The sequence below is a fragment of the Canis lupus genome, chromosome 17 (genome assembly GCF_011100685.1).
Source record: "Canis lupus familiaris isolate Mischka breed German Shepherd chromosome 17, alternate assembly UU_Cfam_GSD_1.0, whole genome shotgun sequence".
NCBI lineage: Eukaryota > Metazoa > Chordata > Mammalia > Carnivora > Canidae > Canis > Canis lupus.
The window spans coordinates 720,220-741,998 of record NC_049238.1 but is presented as its reverse complement, the minus strand read 5'-3'; the positions used below and the strand labels follow the sequence as shown (position 1 = coordinate 741,998).

At 58.5% G+C, this 21,779-nt stretch overlaps 1 protein-coding gene across 1 annotated transcript in view; it reads right to left on the bottom strand.

Moving 5' to 3' along the window:
* The window catches only part of SNTG2 (syntrophin gamma 2), an 85,518-nt gene that overhangs the window by 24,398 nt on the left and 39,341 nt on the right, over positions 1-21,779 (bottom strand). Inside the window, exons 10-14 of the mRNA XM_038560643.1 lie at positions 18,785-18,912; positions 12,243-12,372; positions 10,959-10,997; positions 7,333-7,449; positions 1,108-1,179 (exon numbers count right to left, since the gene is read on the bottom strand). Coding sequence (XP_038416571.1) covers positions 1,108-1,179; positions 7,333-7,449; positions 10,959-10,997; positions 12,243-12,372; positions 18,785-18,912 — 486 coding nt within the window. The remainder of the gene's footprint in view (positions 1-1,107; positions 1,180-7,332; positions 7,450-10,958; positions 10,998-12,242; positions 12,373-18,784; positions 18,913-21,779) is intronic.

Here is a 21,779-nt window from a genome sequence, read left to right as displayed (position 1 = left end):
TCCGACTCCAGAGCTCGCACTTCGCACAGAACAAACCCTCTGCCGCAGTCACCACCTGCCTGCTGCCCGCACACTGTGGGGCGGCCTGATTTCAGCGGGTCCGGGCACAGCGGGTTGAGGGTCAGGGCAGGAAAGCTCTGCCGCCTGCACCTCTGCCCCATGACGGGGGGTGACATCCCCTGGTCCTCTCCGAGCAGCCCCCAAGCGTCCCCACCAGCCTGGGCACCAGCCACAGCCAGGAGCACTCCGAGGCCGCTGGGATGGGGCAGCGGTGGCTCAGGGGTGCCCAGCCGCCCTCCCCTGGGCTCGCTCAGGGGCCCGGCTCACTTCCTTCCCTCGTTCTCCATCTCAGGTTCCACTTCCCAACCCCGGTGTATGATTTCATGGTTTAACGAATCCTCTACAAACCTGAGGTCTGTTAAAAGTCCACCGACGGGATAACTGTGTCTCCTAGGCCTGTGCCGCTTGGTGGAATCGCATTGGCACAGCCAGCTGTCCTCCCCTCCGACAGGGAAACACGCGACGGCCCGGGTAAGCGGGAGCCCCGAGCCCCGGCCCCGCCAGGCCCAGGTGAGGTGTCAGCCCGGCAGAAACAGAACTGATTTTGTGGCAATGGATGCGCTACTCTGGAACTGTTTGAGTAAGCGGGATGATTCGGAAGGCCCAGCGTGTGTGTAACGGGTGACACTTTGCCCGTCCCTAGCCAATGAGTACTTCCCTCTGTAGGAGTGGACACGGATCCGTCGCTCTGGCCAGCTCAGGCCAGCCCCTCATAAGAAGCACTCTTAGGACCCGGGCTCGTATCTGACTGATTGGAAACAACGGCAAGGACGACAATAAACCGAAGATCCTGGAGGATGTTACTGTAGGGGGTGGTAACGGGGACACCCTCTCCCCAGTGCACGCGCACATCCCACTCGTGCACACCATCCACCCGCCCGCCCACCCACACATCCGCCTTCATGAGCAACAGGGTGGCATCACTGAGGATGGGAAATGGGGTGAATACAGAAGATGTTCGGCTTATCTTACTATTGCAATGTACTCCTTAAACCCGGAGGCACATCCTATTTATACGAAAGCATCCCCTGTACGAAGGACACCCACCTTGTGGAGTTTAAATAGGACCTCACAGAGGTTGTAGGTTTCTTCTGCTCGTCCCCAGTCTAACGTGCTCACCTGTAAGAAATGTAAAACACACACATAAACCATAAGCATCCTCCTCCTTGCCCAAGGAACTACAGGAGACGCTGTGTATGCTCGTTAACTCGGCCGGGGAGGCCGCTCACGGCGTCCGTGTACACAGACGTCAAACAACCACGCTGCACACTTTAAAGGACTGTGGCTTTGCTGGGTACGCCTCGGTGAGGCTGGAGGAGGCTGCACAGTGTACGTGAAAAAAAAAAAAAAACCACGACTTTTAGTTGGACAAATGCGAACATTTCCAGCAATGGAGGGAGTCGCCATGTCTTTGCCTTAACTACATTCTAAGCCACGAGCAGGACGGCAGGGACGCCGGACCTCGTACGTGGTGGTGGATGTGAGGAGTAGCCCGGCTCGCCTCCGTCGGCGCGTGGCACAGCTCGCCGGTGTGTGTGGGGCTCATCCACTACGCCTGTGCAGGTGCAGGCATACGATTCATTTCGGATTCCCTTTACACTGAACTAAGGACCAATTCTAGGTCAAGTGTAGAGCTAGTGTGTGTGAGCGTGGGTGAGTCCGTGCGTTTGCTGCAGCGTGACCTCCAGCGTGTGTCCAGTCTTGTGGTTTAGGACTAAACTTACTAGTTTGTTCCATTCCAGAAATAATACAAATTTATTAGCTTATCAACATGTTTTTGATTGGCCTGCCGTTGGGTTTTGCAACTCTTTTAACAATAATCATGATCAACTCATCCAACTTTTGGACACAGCTGACGATTCAGTCCACGGGTATCTACAGCAGAGCTGTTCCCGCAGAAGACCTGAAATAGTCAACACCGTGACACATCCTGATGTTTATTGCTCACCCGGCACTTGTTTTCCAGCTGTTAAAACTACAGATAAAAAAAAAAAATGAAACTAATCAGAGGTTCACTGTGTCTTTGAAATGTTGAAGGTACTTGACGTGCCAAGTGGTGACCTTCTCGAAATCGTTCCACCAAATAAACACGGGGACGCAACCAGGCATTTCAAACCCATCTCCTCGAAACGTTTCACCGAGCAGTTAATGACACGAAAATCACAGGGATGTGTTGCCACTTAAATATCAACGGACCCAGAGTTAAGTCACTGCTCCTGTGATTTAAAAAAAAAAACAAACAAACAAAACAAAAACACCAAAACAATGATGCAAAAGGTAAAATATAAAAGCAAGAAGGTCAGTGAGAGTGGTACCTGGAAGGTCACTTTGGGGCGCAGGAGAGCACGGGGCCACAGGATGAACCTGGACACACTGTTCAACTTTCCCAGAAACAACAACGCGGCTGTATTTTGGAGAATCACAGAAACACAAAGAAAACAACCCCAGTGTCCAGAACATTCTCCCTTGAGCTTCCTCGCTGCTGTGAACCTGCACTATGCACGCCTGCGTCAGCGCGTGGCTCTGCCGTCCTCAAGCTTCGCAACTGTGAACGCTCCTCCGATTCAGCAAAAGCACAAGCACCAGGCATTCCTAAGGGCCTGCTTGATGCAAATGGCCCCCAAGGGACCCAGGATGCCCCTCGGGGCTCCTTTCACCTTCTGTTTCATTAGTTCTGACTCTGCAAAGTGTCTGGGCTGTGCACATCCCACAGTAAACCCGGCCACCGCACACGGAGGGATGATGCAGGACATGGCCTTTCCCAGGATGCGACCAGCATCTCCGGAATTAGTAAAGTGACAGATTACACGTGTGTGTGTGTGTGTGTGTCCACATATCTGTGTGTAATCAGAGGGTTGATCTAAGTTCAGAATCAGAGGTTGGAGGGCAGCGGTGAGTGATGGGGTGAGATCTCAACCGAGCACAGCCATGAGTTGCCCGCGAAGCCCGTCAGGAGGCAGGGGCCGGCACCATCTGGGTGACTCAGAGCTGGCAAGCGTGGAGTGGGGCTCAGAGGCCTGGACTTATAATTTTTTAAATTTATTTATTCATGAGAGACTCAGAGAGAGAGATAGAGAGAGAGAGAGAGAGAGAGAGAGAGGCAGAGACACAGGCAGAGGGAGAAGCAGGCTCCGTGCAGGGAGCCCGACGCAGGACTTGATCCCGGGTCTCCAGGATCACGCCCTGGACAGAAGGCAGCGCTAAGCCACTGAGCCCCCCGGGCTGCCCTGAACTTTTAATCTTAAGTAAATTTACTTAAAATGTATTAGATGTATTAGAAAGCTCTGCAGGTGTGAGGCCATGTGAACCAGCAGCACCAGCACCGCCTGTGAGCTTGCCTGGAATGCAGGTCCCCAGGTCCCACCCCAGCCCGAGCAGATCTGAGCTGTGTCTTAAATATATGGGCCAGTGACGACTCTTTGTGGGGACTGTGAAGAAAACAGTCCAGGTGTGACCGTTTCACAAGGCAAGGAAGACGGACAGACGTTGGGGAGGAAGGTGGAGAGTGAGCGAGGAGACCGTCCTTGCGCGGAGATCATCCTCAGTCGGGCCTGCTGGCTTTGCGAACTAGATGCTCTGTGACGTCACGTCCTTACACCCGAGGTCCTCAGGTGCACGTGGCCAGTCTGCACGGCCTCTCGGGGGAGCGGGGGAGATCTCCTCACGGCAGGAGAGGACGAGGAGCGGCGCTCCGAGGAGAGCCCACGCCTGCCTGTCGCAGAGACGGGGATGGGAGCGGAGCCCGGATCCTCACGCGCCTTCCCGGGGACTCAGCGGGGAAAGGAACCCTGACCCACGGGGCACCTCAACCTTTCCAACCAGCAGGCAACGAAAGGGGAATAACCAGACTTTGCCACAAACGGGAAGGTCTGTAAGCACCTGCCACTGATACTCTTCCCCGGGCACGGAGTCAGAGTCGGCAGTTTCTACGTTTCGGGACCACATTTGATTTTGAATGTAGCAGAAATTTTAGGCCATGGGAGGTAGTATCTGTCTGTTAATAGTATCGGGACACCTACCGTGCAGCCCCAGGGGCGACACAGTAATTCTGCATTAGACACGCGATCGTCTGGCATCGCTGCAGCCTACAGAGCTTCAATTAAACTATTTCTTTTTAGGAAAAAAAATTCTAGATGATAGAATACATTTGCCTAATTGACATTCTTACAATTGCCTCTGGTGTTTCCTGCACGTTCATAGGTAACTGCCACGGAATTCACATGTTAATGTGTGAGACGCTGTGAAACTGGCCCTGTAACTGTCATCAACACACTTTACTGATGTTTGCCAACAGGAGGAGCTCACGGTTCCTCAGATCCCAATTTGCGAGTCAGAAAGAACCGGCTGGTGGGAAGGAAGGCGGCTGAGAACGATCCTGCTTTAACCCATACCTGGGAGCACCTGGGAGCACCTGTGGGCCTGGGAGATGGGCCAGCCCCCCTCCGGGCCCCGCCTCTGCCCCGACACCTGGACCCGGAGCCGGGAGTGTGCACGCCCCCCGTGCCCCTGACTCTTCCAGCCCCTTGTCCCTCGTTTCCCTGATTGGCATCAGTGTTGTCCCTTTGCTTCATCTTGAGGGAGCTCAGAAACCATCCCTGACACATGACTCTCTTCCAGCTCTTCCTGGAGTATCCGGCAGAGAATCTTTGGACCTTTCAGAAACTTACTCAAGTGTTGTGACTTGACGTGTTGAGAGCCAGGCTCCGTGAGTGTGCTCAGGCTTTCTGAGTGAAAGAAAGAGGAGAGGCAGCGGGGACGGAAATGGGACAGCGAAAGCGAAACGTCAGGGACACCTGCGGACCTGCCTGCCTGGAGCCACCTGTCTCCTCACAGGTGACGGGCTGCAGCCCACGTCTCCACAGAGCCCTGTCTGCATGGTCAGCAGGGCAGAGTCTCCCCTGTGCTGCGTCCCCCCTCTGCTCAGACCTCTGTCCGTGTGGAATGCAGTGGCGCCCGGAAACTGGTGCTGAGATGTGCGGGGAGTCACAGCAAGTCTGTCTCAGGTTCAGAACCCTCGTGTTTCGTGTCACCGTAGCATAAATACAGACAATAAAAACTTAACATGCGGGGATCCCTGGGTGGCGCAGCGGTTTGGCGCCTGCCTTTGGCCCAGGGCGCGATCCTGGAGATCCGGGATCGAATCCCACGTCAGGCTCCTGGTGCATGGAGCCTGCTTCTCCCTCTGTCTGTCTCTGCCTCTCTCTCTCTCTGTGTGACTATCATAAATAAATAAAAATTAAAAAACAAAAAAAAACTTAACATGCGATTGCTACAGATTTGGGGGCCGAGCGGAATCGTTACTGGCAAATTGCCACCAGCTCCAGGCTACGACGTCCAAGGGCCGGCCAAGTACCTGTACATATTTCGGAATAAATTCACTTGCTGTATTTCATGTGGTGCTTTTGCAGTGAGAAGCTGCAGAATGCTAACAGCAAAGTTTATCAGTTAAATTGACATGTTCTAGAGTTTCAAACACATTTCTGAATGTCCTAGTGCCGCTTCTCAATGCTCACCGCGGTCCCGTGGGGCGTGCCGGCTGCCATCCACTGTCCGGCGCCCACACTGCGGACACTGTCGGTAAAGGTAACAACACTCGTCAAGTCCTGCGCTGGCACATGGGCAGGTTCGGGTCACGGCCCACAGCCAACAACTAGGAATTTATAGCTTATTTGTGAAGCTCCTCTTTTCCTGGTATTTTCGCAGTAAAACTCCTTACTGTCTTATACAATCTTTCCAGTCCCCATTTAAAGGTAGACTTTTGTTATTTTGGATAATGCATGAGAACGATTTGTTTAAGCCCGCATAACACCGTGTCTGGTGCGCGAGGAGGCTGCAAGTCACTGGCCCTACGGTACAAGTGAAAACCTGGTGCACACGGGCCGTAAGGAGGATCCAGGTCAGCTGGGCCCCCAGGGCGGCGCCTTGGAGGGGAGCCCACTGCCCCGACCTGCGCCGGCAGGAGGACGCGGACCTTTGGGAGCAAACTGTGGGGGGTCCGGGTGTGCGACCCCAAGAGGTCAAACCAGCAGGGCCCCCAATCATGGGGTCAGCAAGGCCACTCAACACTGCGAGGTTCCCCTGCAGGAGCCCAGCCAGGTTCCCACAGAAAACGACAGGGGATGTCCCCCCAGAGCCTTCTGGAATGCCCCAGAGCACAGTTCTTCCCGGGCACCTTGGGGGCCACTGAGCCAGGGCCACTGCTGCTGGGGCCCCCTCTACCCCAGCAGGGGAAGCACCCAATTCCAGCCCCCAGCCATCCTGTCCCACCTAAGCGGGGAGACACCCAAGAGCGTCCCCTGAGGGACCAAGATGTTGTCACAGGACTACAGACCATCGTCTGCCACGGGACAAGGGACAACTCACACCTGCTGCTTCTACCCGGAGCATCAGGCCAGGGGTCGAGACTTACTGCCGAGACAACAGCGCCCCGGCCTCTTGGCTCCCAGGAAGGACCCCAGGATAGATACTCAGTGGTCCACGCACACACGGGGATGGATACTCTGTGGCCCACGCACACCCCGAGAGGCGTGATGCCAGGCGTGGTGAAGCAGAGGTGGGTGCAGGTGAGATGCTCCCAGACCCGAGTGCACTTCCAGGATTTTGTCAGGACAGACAACTCCCACGTAAATCTCCGTTTAATACAAGCCTGTCCTGGGAGCATTTACTTCACTCTGATTTTACAGGTGATATTTAGCACCGACAGTTGAGGTCACCAGGGACGTTTAAACTTAATGACATTAGGAGGCATGCACATAAGTGAACTCGCGCTATCCTCAGATTGAATATTTATAAATACCTCGGCCTTCGCCTTTTAGTTTTCCACGGGCATTACTAGGACGGGACTCCCCAGGTGAGCCGGGAGGGTTAGGGTGGGTCGTGGGAGCCGCTCCGGGACGGGTGCGGGAGCAATGCCCGGGAGCATGTCCCCCTCCGCCCCTGAGCTGCCTCCCCGATGCAGTGACAGGTGGGTCCACATGGGGCCAGATGTCCGACATGTCTCACTCTGTGAGTGGCTGGAGCTCCCTGGCCTGACAAGGGCTCATGTGGAGCTCAGAGCCGCGGGGCCCCCAGACTCCTCCAGAGATGGCGAGGTGCTCCTGAGCACCAGGCCAGAACCAACTTTCTATACAACCAAATCTCCCCTCAATTGGGCCTCATTAACACAGATGCACCCCCGAGGCCTGTCCTGTAGAATAAAAACGGTCTCACCTCCCCTGACCCTGCTGCCCCTCAGGTGGGCGGCCCCTCCCCCGGGAACCCAAGCGTCCTTACCGGCGGCGTGCTGAACACGTGCAGGGACGAGCCTTTCAGCACTAGGAACTTGGAACAGCAGGTCTGGCAGGAGCCGGTGTCTTTGAGTCTCTCGATGACCCACCCCATGTGCACAACCTGCAGACGGAAACCTCTGAGATTAGACCCAAGCCCTAGCAGGTGCATCACTATCCCAGGGGCTGGGAGGGTCGTCCCTATAGCAGGTGCGTCCCTGTCCCGGGAGCTGGGGGGCCTCCCTGTAGCAGGTGCGTCACTGTCCCAGGAATTGGAGGGGCCATTCCCGTAGCAGGCTGGTCACTGTCCTGGGGGCTCGGGTGGGGGGTGTCATCCTGCCTCTGCGGTTTGCAGGACAGTTCCCACACCTGGTGAAAGATGTCCTGGTCAAGATGCAAATGGAAACTCACAGAAAGAAATTTCATAAAACTCTGACTATTAATCATCTGAAATGCCTATAAACTACGTAAACTTAATGAAATTCCATATATAATTGACTTCGGCCTGGATCAATTAGCAGAGATAAATTAGAGCTTAGCTGTTATTGGAAACGTTGCCTACTTTATGAAATCTTTTTTAGGTATATGTAGTTCATAAATAATCTTAAGGTTACCTAATTTTATGTTTTACATTATGAATTTTCTAATGGCTTATTGTGTTTCCAAGAAACGTATATTATATTTTTATGAACACCTACCTGATCACATCACTATGATTAAATTAAGAGAACACGACCATTATAACAAATGAGCATATTTTCATTTATCTCTTCTGGTGCCATTTCCATAGGAAAGCCCTTTTTTTCCCACTTGAATGAGTCAAGATAATTAGTTAAGTGTCCTTCGGATGACGCTGTACAGCTGGTCCTTTACAGAAAAAGCCCATGTTACCTGAGATTCGGGTTCCTTTTGGATTTGGTGAATAAGGCGTTCACAGTTCTCTTTAACTCAAGTTTTCCAGGTGAAATTTCATTTGGAAATGTACAGAGCTATTTGCTATTTTAGCAGGGAACATGTGTTCTGGTTTGCCCAGGGAAATTTTTTTTCACATTTCAATGATTTTTATTATATTTTATCAACATTCTGTGACTTTTTTAGTTACAGGTCACGATATGATTTTTATTTCTTATTTCTTTTTCTCTTTTAAATTGGAGTTCAATTTGCCAACATATAGCCCAGGGAAATTTTAAATGTATGACTGTCCCTGTTAGGCTGGCCGTCATCCCAGAAGGGCCTGCCTCTGTTTGGATGGCAAAGTATACAGTCATCTTATTCACTAAATATGAGTCTAAATATATATATATATACACACACACTCCAGGCCTTTTCTATGATCTTCTAATTCTACTTTAGATTTGTTTTTTTGCCAATTTCAGGGGTTCCTAAATACACTTATTTTTTCAAATATTTATTCAAATATTATATATCCTTGCTACATATCAAAATCAGGAATTAACTGCTTAGAATGAGAAAAGCATTACTTCTTGTTCTTAAAGGGCCCAATTTCACTAAATTCCTATCACATAGACAAAATGTTTACTTCCTGGAAAAAAAGTGCACTAGTCCCCTGCCAAGAGCACAGTGAGACACGGCAGGGGTGGTGCGGCAATAAACCCACGCGGTAACACCCATCTCTGATATTTCCTTCCTAATAAACTAACTCGAGCCCCTGAGAAGCCATAACATAGAAATCTTAAGGTCAGAGAAAAGTGTTTAGGCTACGCATTAAAGCGTTGTGACCTTACGGAAGAGACTGCGGCTCAGATGTTACTCCGGCCAAACTGTCACCAGGAAAGGGCTTACCTGGGACCAGGACACAGGTGTTAATGACACGGGGGCACGGAGGAGCCTTGCACAAACGCGGTTTAAGTCATAACACCGCGCCAAGATGAAGCGAGAGCAAGATGATCCCACTGCGCTGCCGTCTCCCGCCCCGACCACCTCGTGTTCTCGGTTTCGGGGGTTTTGTTCCTCGGAGAGCTTTAAGTTGCTTTGAGCTCTGCTGAGACCCTAACCAGACAAGGCACGCGCGATGCCGGCCTGGAGCTGCTCCTCCGCGCGTGGTGCTCGAGCCCCGTGGAAGCTGCGGGCGGCGCGCCTGCCCTCCTGTGAGGACCGCGGACCGCGGGGGCCCTCCACGGAGTCCGGGCAGCGTCCCACCCAGCGACGGAAACGCCGCATTCCTAGGACACCGAGCGTCCCTCTGTCCGGCGGTGTCGTGAGAACCACCCCGTGGGACGCGCTGCCGATCTTGATGTCCAGGATCAAGGTGGGGGGGGACCGTTCCCGGAGGCGAGCGGACGGGCCCGGTCCGGTGTCCGGCCGACGCCAACCCAACGGGTGAGGACACACTCTGCACGTGGGCCATGGAGCTCCGTCCCCCGTGGACGAGTCCACGAGGGCCTCCACCTTGGAGACACAGCGCGGAGCAAGACAATGGCATTTGATGCAAGGACAGAGAGGAACCTTACTAATCTGGGGACGAGCTAGAACTTTCGCTGATGAACAGCCAAGCAGCCTCAGCTCTTGAATGCGGATCGGACTGGTCGTGATCAAGAAAAACGTGACAAGAGGTAAAGGCGAGCTCAACGGGGCATCCTCTGCGTCCGTGCCGCTTACGGCCACTGACTGGAGGGCCCAGCTCCAGCAGCCCTGCTCCCGCCCTGCACACGCGGGCTCCCCGGGCCGCAGGCCTCCTGACCTGGGCCGGCTGTGCGAGGGCTGCACCCAGCGCCCTGAGCGGGCGCCCACACCCCACACCCACCCAGGCGTGATGGGAACTCGCTGCCCACGCTCACAGCCCCAGCTGCACTTTCTCGGGAGGGACACGACCAACAGGGTGGCTTCCAAGCTTCCTCCTCTGCTGCTCAAACTGCCTGGGCAGAGGGGTCACCCCTGTGAACCCACAGACTTGGGGGAGACCCCGGATCGGGGAGGTGGCTCAGCCCTGTGAACCCACAGACCTAGTGGTGGGGACCCCGGATCGGGGAGGTGGCTCAGCCCTGTGAACCCACAGACCTAGTGGGGGGACCCTGGATCGGGGAGGCAGCTCAGCCCTGCGAATCCACAGACCTAGTGGTGGGGACCCCGGATCGGGGAGGTGGCTCAGCTCTGTGAACCCATAGACCTAGTGGGGGGGACCCAGGATCGAGGAGGCGGCTCAGCCCTGTGAACCCACAGACCTAGTGGGGGGCACCCCGGATCGGGGAGGCAGCCCACCATGGCTGGCTCTGCCCTGAGGACTGAGGGGTGGATCCTGGTCAGCAGGCCTGGGTCACTGCGGGGACGCCACCTGCCCAGGGTGCAGGCTCCCCTGACCCCCCACCATCTGCTGGCCAGAGGCCTCTCCGGGGCAGAGCTCTCCGGTTGAGGAAGTGTCTGGAAGTCGCACGAAGCCACATCATGCAGGTGTGTCTGCAACAAGGAACACCCCTCGGCTTACCCGGCACCCGCCTCCCCCACAGACACACAGCCGCCCGGAGCCCGTGTCGCCTGGAGGGAGGACCAGGCCATTCCTCCTGCCCTGGGGGAAGGACCCGACTCACCCCCCAAAGTCCCAAATCAAGTTCCAAAACCAGGAGGAGCTGCTTGTGGAGACTCGCGCATGCTCAGCGTGAAAACTGCAGGACCCACCTGGTCACAGGAGGAACAGCACTTGTTCGCCATCCTCACCTGCAGAGAGAGGGAGGCAAGGTGTCAGCGGGACGAGAACCGAAATGCCACGAGTGTCCCACCTGTCGGAGCCGCACGGGGCGTCCCTGGGAGCTTGTGTGTTCCACGGGGCATTTCTCACCCAAAAACCAAACCACGACGGCAGCAATCCTCACAACGGAAAGGAGTCCTAAGGTCAACTCGCGGAAATCATTCTGTGTCAGGTCAGCACGTTGCGTGAGTGAGGCTTTGGGATGGGAGATGTTTATGTGTCAACATCTGGAAAAATGGGGAAGACGCCTGCTGCTCTGGGGATCCCAGGGGTTCCCCTTCCGTGAGCTCCTTCACTGAAGTGGCCCCAAGGTCCTGGGATGCAGCCGCGGGGTGGGGGGAGGCCCAGAAGTGACGCGCGGGGCGGGGGGCGGGGAGCCTGGCTCCGGGGGCGACGGCGTTTCCCTCCTCTGGGCTCGGCCTGCGGGAGCACCTAAGACTCGCCCGGCCTGGGGCTGCCGTGGGCACCGGCACGCACCCACCCACCTCCCCTGCTTGCTTTTCTCTTTGCTTTTAGTCCACCCAGATTCTTGCGGAATTTGAAATGTCAGGTCTGAACACTCGGGTCCTAGAGACGCGCCGGGCTGCAGAACCGAAGTCGAGCACCGTGCCGCTTCCCAGATACGGGAATGTGCTCGGTTAGCCCGTCTCACAGCTTCCGGGAAGCAGGGGGTGTGGAAAGGGGGGGACTGCGGGGTGGGGGATGGGGGCAGGCGCTGTTGCAGGGCGGGGACAGGCAGGGGGTGGGGACGGGGGGGGGCAGGTGCTGCTGCAGGGTGGGGATGGGTGGGGGATGGGGAAGGGGGGGCAGGTGCTGCTGCAGGGTGGGGACAGGCAGGGAGGTGGGGACTGGGGGCAGGTGCTGCTGCAGGGTGGGGACGGGCAGCAGGGGGTTGGGATGGGGGCAGGTGCTGCTGCAGGGTGGGGACAGGCAGGGAGGTGGGGACTGGGGGCAGGTGCTGCTGCAGGTTGAGGATGCGCAGCGGGAGGTGGGGTAGTGGGGGTTGGGGACGGGAAGGGGGCGTGGGGATGGGGGGCAGGTGCTGCTGCAGGGTGAGGAGGGGCAGCGGGGGGGGGGTTTGATGGTGTGTTGAAGACAACTACATGCTTCCCTATTAATCTTATAACTATTTTAGGGTCCATCATAAATAACGAAAGCATCACACTATTTCGTGGACAAAGCGTGGAGGCCTAAATCACGGGGCGTCTGCTCACACTCTGCAGCATCAGGTCCCTGATGTTCGCAGACACGGCTCTCAGCCAGGCGGCGCCCTCCTGGGCCGAGCGGAACTGCAGGATCCCCGTGCTGACCCCGTCCAGAGCCAGCACCTCAAACGCGCTGCACCTGCGGGAAGAGGGAGCCACGGTGTGCACACGGCCCGAGGGGGGGCCACACCCACGGCACCTGCAGTGCGGCCCGGGGCCCACGGGAGCCGCGGCCACGCGACCAGCACGTACGGCCCCCAAAATTAGGTTCCCAGCTTTGAAACCCAGACCTAAAGGCCATCTCCAATTCAATTAAAAAGTACAAGAGCGAAGCGGTGTAGGAAGTAACCGTGGGTCTTTCAGTAAAGGTGAGTCGTGGTCTCGGGGTCCCTGGGGTCCTTGGGAACCGCGGCGCCAGGAGCCCCCACGCAACGACCCGGCAGGTGGACCTCGGCGTGCTCGGCGTCCACGGGACTTCACCGCGCACACGGCCTCTGATTTACGACGGAGCGCCCCACGGCCCTGGTTCAGTCCTGACCACGCGCAGCCTTTCTCAAAGGCTCCCCACACGTAACTGCCGTGATTCGCGAGCTCCAGCCGCGATGCCCCGCGGGCACGACCCTGGGGATGGGTGACCTGAGTGCGGCCCTGACCCCGCAGGGCTGCTGTCCTCATGGGAAGACACGCCGGCGCTCCGTCCCCACCCGGGGAGGACACGGCCGTGTGCAAGCCGGGAGGAGGCCCCGAGCAGCTCCAGCCCCACGGGACCTGCGCGGGGACGTCTGGCCCAGAACTCCGAGCACAGAAGCGTCTGTTGCCTACGCCCCAAGGGGGCCCCGGGCTCTGCAGGCCCCGCTGGCCCACGCAGCTGCCACGGAAAGGGCTGCCCGGCCGCTTCCTGCATTCTCTGTGACAACACGGCGCATCAGTCCACGCCGCCCACCCTCACGTCCTTGCGCAGACGACGGCCAGATAGACGTGTCAGTCGGGACGAGAGTCTGACCCCGTCCCCGAGCCACCTCCCGAGCGGACGGTCCTCCCCTCTGGCCCAGGACACATGCCGACCCCGTGTCCTCTGTCCCCCCTCCCTCTCCTTCCCCTCCCAGGCCCGACCTCTGACCATGTCCACCCCAGTCCCGACCACACGACCTCTGTCCCCCTATCCTCTACTCTCCCCAGGCCGGACCCCTGACCACGTCCACACGACCTCTGTCCCCCTCCCCTCCTCCTTTCCCCCTCCCAGGCTGTGTCCACCCCCAGTCCAGGCCCCACCTCCTCTCCGTCCCCCCCGTCCCCTCCCACCGCCCCGCGGAGCCCGGCCACACGGCTCTGCAGTCAGAGCATCTGCTCAGCCTTTTCAGGATTCTGTCCCCATGGCCACGGCTGCCGTCGCAGCAAACACCCACAGACACCACGGCCGGTGGGCTCGGCACTCCGGGGCACCCCACCCCGGGTTTCAGGGATCGGCAGTAAGGGCTTCCCTGGGGACAAACCAGGCCATGTGCAGAAACTGTCATGGATGGGAGGGGAGGACCGGCCACACCAAGGGCTCCTGGGGGGCTTGCTGCTGCCTCTCGGGGACCCGGGATGGGACCCGGGGGAAGTACGGCCCGCGTGCGCTGCGGTCCCTGCAGAACTGGAGGCCCTCAGGCCGTGAGGCTGACGCACAGGCCGTGGGTTCCTTCTGCTCGTGACGGAGCTTGGAGCGTCCACCCGAGATGAGAAGACACCATGCGCAGGCCTGTTTGTCGACCCTGGGAAGGGTCCCCATGCTGCACCATCGGGACCGCGTCCCCTCCCGGGGGGGCAGCTGACAAGCCTGGTGACTGGCTTCGGCCCCAACCCTGTCCCTCCAGATCCCGTGCTCTGGACGATGACCACCTGACCACCTAAAACACAGTCAAGGTCCACGTTTCCATCCATGAGGAGAAGCAGCCTCAGCGTGGGCTCCGTCCGGCCTCTCGCACACATATCGCCACTCCACCCTCGCTCTACACACCCCCACGCAGTCCCCGCAGGGACAGGGACAGGGAGATGGCGCTGATGGGGTAACGCATGTGCCCGAGGCCACGAGACACCGCAAAGGAGCAAGCATGCGGGGCATGAGGCGCGCACATACATGCACACACGTGCACACACACGGGCACATGCACACAGAGCCCTGTCTCGGCGTCTACAAGCTCGCTTCTCACCACAGCACGCCACCACGCGGATAGTGTCATTTGCATGTTGGAGCCGCGCTGGTTGCGGCCCTACAGGCCACACTACATGTGCGTGTCTGCTGTCCGGGTCCCTGAACCTGCTGGGCCCGCCCCAGGCGCCAGGACCCTGAGCCCCACGGGTCCTCCCCCGGGACGCAGACGCCACCTCGGGCCCGGCGCTCACCGGAGCCGCCACGGAGCATGAGGCTGGCCAGGGGCTGTGCCGAGGGTCTTGCCTTCTTGCACGGGATTGGAGACGCGAGTGGGGGGCCACGTGCTCCCGCCGGCTCCACCTGCGGACCCCTCTGCAGCCTCCCCACAAGCCGCACCAGGAGGCACCTCGGGAACCTCCGACCTGGGTCTTGGGGGCGGTCGTGCCCTGGAGAGGTGGGGTCTCTGGGGAGCAGTGGGGCGGGCGTTGAGGGGCACACCCAGGCCCGTCCCCTGGGGCAGCAGAAATGGAAACCCACGTGACCTGGGTTCGGCGGGTTTCGTCTCAGGAGTAGTTAGAGAGCCGGTCAGGTGTGTGACAGGCGGGGTCCCGCGGCCCCGGGCCAGGCCAGGGCCCACGAGGGGGACGAGGACAGGGGCCTGCCCGGCGGAGCGGCCTAGGAGCTCTGGGCGTGCGTGGGGATTCGGCTGTGGACACGCCGACGTTGACCCCACCAGCCGCCTGTCTGGGCACCCGGTACAGATGAGACCCCGAGTGCCCCGCGCCCGCTTCCCCCGCCCCGGATCCAGCCACATCCCACACGGGCTGCTCCCCGCACGGAGACGCCCACGGCCCTCCGTTCGACCGCGCCTGACCCACAGGCCGCGCAGGCCGTGACTTCCGGGGTCCCAACCACAGACAACGAGCTACAGACGAGTCCTGTCCCGGCAGGAACGCTCACGGCAGACCATCCTTTCCAAAACAGGTCAGAGTGCTCAGCAGGATCGCTGTGGGCGCAGCGTCACTCCTCAAAACGTGCTTCTGTGCAGCGTGTCGGCCCCATGCAGGACGCCGGGAAGCCTGTCTGGCTGCTGATGGGCGCTTTCTTTTTTTTTTTAAGATTTATTTTTATTTATTTATGATAGACATAGAGAGAGAGAGAGAGAGAGGCAGAGACACAGGCAGAGGGAGAAGCAGGCCCCATGCAGGGAGCCCGACGTGGGACTCGATCCCGAGTCTCCAGGATCAGGCCCTGGACCAAAGGCAGGCGCTAAACTGCTGCGCCACCCAGGGATCCCCATGACGGGCGCTTTCCTGTAGGATAAGGTCACCTCCTACAGAGAAGACTGGCATCTTGCTGTACAAGGCAAGACATCGTTTCACTGTTCTTCTCTTTTGCTTTTAAAAGATTTTATGTATTTGTTAGAGATGGAGCGCGAGCGAGTGTGGGGGGAGGAGCACAGGGGGAGGGGATCTCCCACAGACCCGCTGCGGAGCGTGTGGCTGGGTGTCCCGGGGACTCGATCCCACGACCTGGGCCGAAACCAGGAGTCAGATGCTCAACCGACTGAGCCCCCCGGAGCCCCTCCGCTGTGGCCTTCAAAACACAAGCGGGACAAAGGGCCCGAGGCTCCCTCCTCCTGCCGCGCCTCCTGCGCGCCCACGTCTCGGCAAGGGAGGCCAAGAGCTGCCTCCTCCTTCTGCGGCCAGCACCCGCGCACACGCACGAAGAGGCGGTCCAAGCGGGAGCAAGAAGCCGGCTGGCGGCGGGGGGGACCCGTCGCGGACCGACCGATGCTGCTCTTGGGGGATAATCACTCGGAGTGAGACCGGCCTCCCCGTGAGGCTTCTTGGTCCACAGAACCAGGAACCCACCAGTGTCTGCTGCACTTCAAAGCTTCTTCAGACCCGCACAAAACCGTGGGAAGAAGGAACGCCCACATCTTCTCCTCTGTCCTGCGCGGGCCACAAGCACGAGCCCAGAAACAGCCTCGCAGGGCGAGGCCACAGGGCCCTGGAAAGGCGCAAGGCGATGTCGCTATCTTGCTTCCCGTGGGCCGTGTCCCTGGGGTCAGGCGGCGTGTCCACCCCTGGGAGACCCTACCCTGACCGCACACGAGGGCTCCTTCCCGTGGGCCGTGTCCCCGGGGTCAGGCGGCGTGTCCCCCCAGGAGCCCCTATCCTGACCCCACACAGGGCTCCTTCCTGTGGGCCGTGTCACCGGGGTCAGGCGGCGTGTCCACCCCCGGGAGCCCATGCACAACGTGCCTGGTCTGCAGCGGCCTCAGGAAGTGTCCTCGCCATGGGGATGGCCTGGGACGGTCGTGCGGCTCCTCCTGCCTCCACCTTCTCCCCCCGCCCCCGAGCACACAGCCCACCCAGGTCCAGGTCCTGGAGTCCCGAACCGGCCTCCTTTCCGGGTCCAGGCAGAAGCACGAGCAAGCCCAGACCAGGCCCATCGCCACAGGCGGGTCGGGTCTTCCCTTCCCGAGACACAGCACGGTGGCCGGCCAGCGGGAGCTCGGGGACACTCAATGGCCCTAGTTTCCCGGGAGCCCTGCGGTCACGGGCAGCGGTAGGTGGAGATCCAAAGCCGCTGCCCGGCCCGTCGGGCTCCGAACAAACCAGCTCCAACCGAGCAGCAGGTCCTAAGAAAACTGCACACGGGCATCTTTTAGGAGGGATCTGTGGCCACGGGAACCTTGACGGCTCGTTACACACGACGTCTGTACTGACCTGCCTACCTGTCGTCGTCATCTACCTGCAGACCATGTTCCTGCGCATCCTTCGTCTGTCGCCGCTCTCTATCCATCAATCTCTCCTCTATCGATCCATCCATCATCTATCTCCAACATCCGTCGCCTCCACCTCCACGGTCTATCACTGTCTTACTCGCCACCTACCTGGGTATCTACCGTGGAGCTCTGGTCTCTGTCCCCGTGTGTCCCCAGCCTCTGTACCGTCGTCTCTCACCTCTCACCTAGTACTGACCATCGGTCGTCTCTATCCAGGTTTCCCTTTACCTCTTCCCACCCTCCTAACTTTTCATGGCTGCTGACCTTTTCCAAAGACGGCCACACATTTAACACTCGACCCTACAGTTGGGGTTCATGCTATGGTGTCACAAGCACCTTTCACGAATGTGCACACTCACTTTAAAACACTGTGTAACTAATGTCGGTTATTACTGAGAATCGATTATAACCATCGGAAGCCTTATCAGACACACTTTCCCTTTCCCTGAAGAGAACCCAGGCCTCCCCTCTCCTCCACCTGACACCCGAGCACACACGAAGGCACACACAGCAGGTGCATATGCACACAGGTGTGCACACGGGCACACAGGCAGGCGTGTACACAGACAGGTGCGCACAGGGGCACATGCTCAGGCAGGTGTGCACAGGCATGTGCACACAGGCACACGCTCGGGCAGGCATGTACACACACAGGTGTGCACATGGGCATATGCTCAAGTAGGTGTGTACACACACAGGTGCGCAAGGGGCACACGTTCAGGCAGGCATGTACACACACAGGTGCACACGGGCACATAAGCAGGTGTGTACACACAGGTGCACATGCGGGCACAACCTCAGGCAGGTGTGTATACACAGGTGCAAACACAGGCACACACTCAGGCAGGTGTGTAAACAGAGGTGTACACCCAGGCACACGCTCAGGCAGGCATGTACACACACAGGTGTGCACACGGACACACGCTCAGGCAGGCATGTACACACGTGGGCATGCACGCACATTTTATCAAAGCCAATGCTCAATCTCAAAACAGCGAACTCTTCGGTTGCTGACACGCACGGCCCATGCGGTTCTCTGCACGCCCGTCTTACGACAGGAAGGACGTTCCGCAGGGGCTTCCCTGCCGGCCTTTCCAGGGGCCCCGGCAGCACAGCTACTCATTTGTCACCCTTCCGGGCAAGACAGCAAATGCTCTCCTTCCACAAAACACACCCCTCACACACACAGGCTTGAAACGGATTAATTAACCTCGCTCCAAGTGCCGCGGGCATCACGCAACGCGGATGCTGGCCTAGCCTCTCGCTTCACTGGTGTCGACGAAGAGGCCCACAGGGTGTAAATGACTTTTCGGGAACCGTCTGCAGCTTGGACTAGAATGCGGTCTTATTTCCAGTCGAGTCCTGTGGACACTCACAAGTGGACATACGATTCCTTGTAATCGCTACGTTTGAGCAGAGCTAACGAGAGACACGTCAGCCCTTGACACAACCACTGCTCCTAGGAAAGCAGCTGCTGCTCGGATCACCGCCTGGCTTCCATTCCATTCATCCATCTGCCTGGACACGACCGCGGTCGGACGCTCGGGGCCCTCAGGGGCTCCTATGGACCGGCCAGTGGACGGGGTTCGTGAGCTTTCGCCCTTTCGGACCCGGGTCACACACCTTAACGTTTCCGCTCCAGCCTTGTGCCTTGAGATTCGAGCCATAGACAGAGGAACGGACAGCGTGTCTAGCCAGCGCTTCTCGTATTTTGGTTCGTTAGCTACGGGCGAGGAGGGTGACGATGGAGCCTGTGCAGAATAAGGAGAACCAACAGTGACAGAGTCAGTGAGGCGGCACCGGCTGCAGGCCCAACACCGCGCCCCAGAAAACTCAGATCAGGTACATTTCAACTGTTACGGAATCGTGTGATAATTTCCTCAAAGATCTTGGAAGAAACAGATGCGCTTCCATGAGCATTTAAACTGTTTTCTTAAACTACGGCACAAAAGAGAGAAAGGTCAAAGGGGAACTGATGGGGAGAGACTTCAGCTGGCGAGTGCTGAGTCCAGGGGGCCGGGGGACCCCCACTTCCAGCGTCACAGAAGAGTGACTCTGGGCCCGAGACAGAGATGGTGCCTTCTGGCCCTGGGCACCCCACAGAGCCTGGGACACACGGCCACAGTGTCCGTGGGTGACAGGCCGCCCTGTCCAGTGGATGTGGGCACCATGCGGGGCCGATGGGTCCAGAGAGCCGGCCGGCCACTCCTGCGCGGGGCCTGCAGACCCCAGGAGGCAGCCTGGGAAGTGTGGGACCTGTGCAAACAGGCCTGGGGCCCGACCCCACGTGGCAGGTACCCGCCAGCAGCAGAATCACAGGTGGCTCTAGGCAAGAGGACCCCGAGGTTCCCGTCTGGGTTCTGGGGGCGGGGGGGTGACAGGGACTGATCCATCTTCACTGCGGAGCCGACAGCCCGGAAGAAGAAAGCAGCCCTGGGCAGGGGCGAGGGTCACGGCAGTGCCTGACCCAGCGCAGTGGTTCCAAATGCCAACGACAGACGCCCGAGTTCCCTGCTGTTCTCTTTCACATAAGAAGCCGACCCCAGGTCTCCCTGATGCTCCACTGATAGATCAGGGGCTCTTCCGAGGTGCCCCAACGCCCCCTCCCAGACCAGGGCAGGGGACCCCGCAGAGGAGAAGGAGCCCACCAGGTGCGTCCCCACGGCGTCTGTGCCTTGCTCCTGCCCCAGGACGTCCAGCAACTCGTCCTCTGTGGTGCCACCCGGAGACCCGAGGAGGGCATCCCAGGGAAACAGAGTCAAGGGCCCAGCCCCGCAGGAAAGCCTGCACCTGTCTCTCTATGAGAACCGCACGCAGACTGAGTCCAGGTGGACCTTCTGGAGCCTCTGACCTCAGGAAGCTCGCGTGAGCAGTGTGAGCAGGTCCCCCCGAGGGAAGCTCTCCTCCTGCACAAAGCCGACCTCCTCCACTCTGATTTCTGCCCCAGACCTCAGCCTGGTAGCTTCCAGAAGCATTGAGGGTGTTCCCACCTGCGGAACTGAAGTGCCAGGGGCCGCACCAGTCAGCACTTTGCCACCAACACGCCGGGCACTGCCGGCGACCGTGGGAGACCCCGACCGTGGGAGACCCCGACCTCGGGAGGGGAACGCAAAGCAGGCCCTCCTCCGTTTCCTTTATGCTGCGGCCGAGTTGCCAAGGGGCTAAGGAAGAGCAGGCCGCTGTGGCACGCTTGCGTGAGACTGACCATGTCGCAGGGCCTTCCCAGGAGCGGCCTCGGTGACCATGAGGTGGACTCTGGCCCGGCTGGGGCCACGGAGCTGCGGTGCGTGGCCCATGGGGCAGCGGCCGGGAAGGGGACACCGTGTCAGGGTGGGCGGGCACATCCCCTCTGCCGGGAGTCCCCATGGTGACGCGTTCACACACCTTCCCTGTTTCCCCAAAATGCCACAGGATGGAGACTCAAGCAAAACCAAGAACTTTTAAGACAAGATTTATACAATTTGGGGAAATGAATAAATGCAGATGAGAGAAGAAACCTCCAAATCTGTCACCACAGAGTGAGAGGTAGCACGCTGCGCGTCACCTCTTCTCTGCAGGCACACACGCACGGCCACACGCACAGCCACACACACGCACGCCCACACACATGCACGGCCACATGCATGCAGGGACACATGCACGCACGGGCACATGCACGCAAGGGCACACATGAGGCTGACGACCACCACCGCAGGCCACATGCTCCGAGCACAGGAGAGACAGGACCGCACCCTCGAAGTCCAGGAAATACAAAACCCAAACAGAGAAGGACATCGGTCCAAACCTCATCATCCACCCGTGTATTTCCCGACGCTCCTTCCCCCATTCTCTAAAACCTAGTTAGGGTCCTACCACACGTAGCCATCACCAAGGGTGGTACCAAAGGAACCTTTATGGGTCATAGTTGACACAAAGCGGGACTTGAAGACCGACCTCTGCTCCCGGAGGCAGAGCACCTTCTGTTTAACAGAAACTCTGCTTCTGGAGCGTGACAGGATGTGACCTGTTTATTCCCTGCGTGGGGAGAACCTCCTCTTGCTCAGTAACTCCCTTGGAATCGTGTCTATATTTAAATATCAGTTAGCGATTATTAGCATTTGATGGAAGAGAACACAGGTTCACACGCTTTACGGGATTCCCTGACACGACTGAAGCTCCAGCCGGGAAGCAGAGTAAGGGCTGGGCAGAGAGGCTGATGGCCTGTCAGGAACGCGCACCGCCCGAGGACAGGACGGAGAACGCTGCCGAGTCGAGCCCCCGCAGAGGCTGCTGCCTGTCAGCCGCAATCCCTAATCTGCCTGAGCACGGGAGCTGAGCACGGGAGGGCGCATCTCCAGGCTCTGCTGCACCACCCCGCCAACACCAGCCCTCGCCTCTGTGATACGCCTGAACACGTATGTACATCATTATTATTATTTTTTAACGGTTCTATTTATTCAGGAGACACACGCACACAGAGGCAGAGACACAGGCAGAGGGAGGAGCAGGCTCCATGCAGGGAGCCCAACGCGGGACTCGATCCCTGGTCTCCAGGATCACGCCCTGGGCCGAAGGCAGCACCACCGCTGAGTCATCCAGGCTGCCCTAAGTCATTATTTTTTAACAAAAGAAAATATTA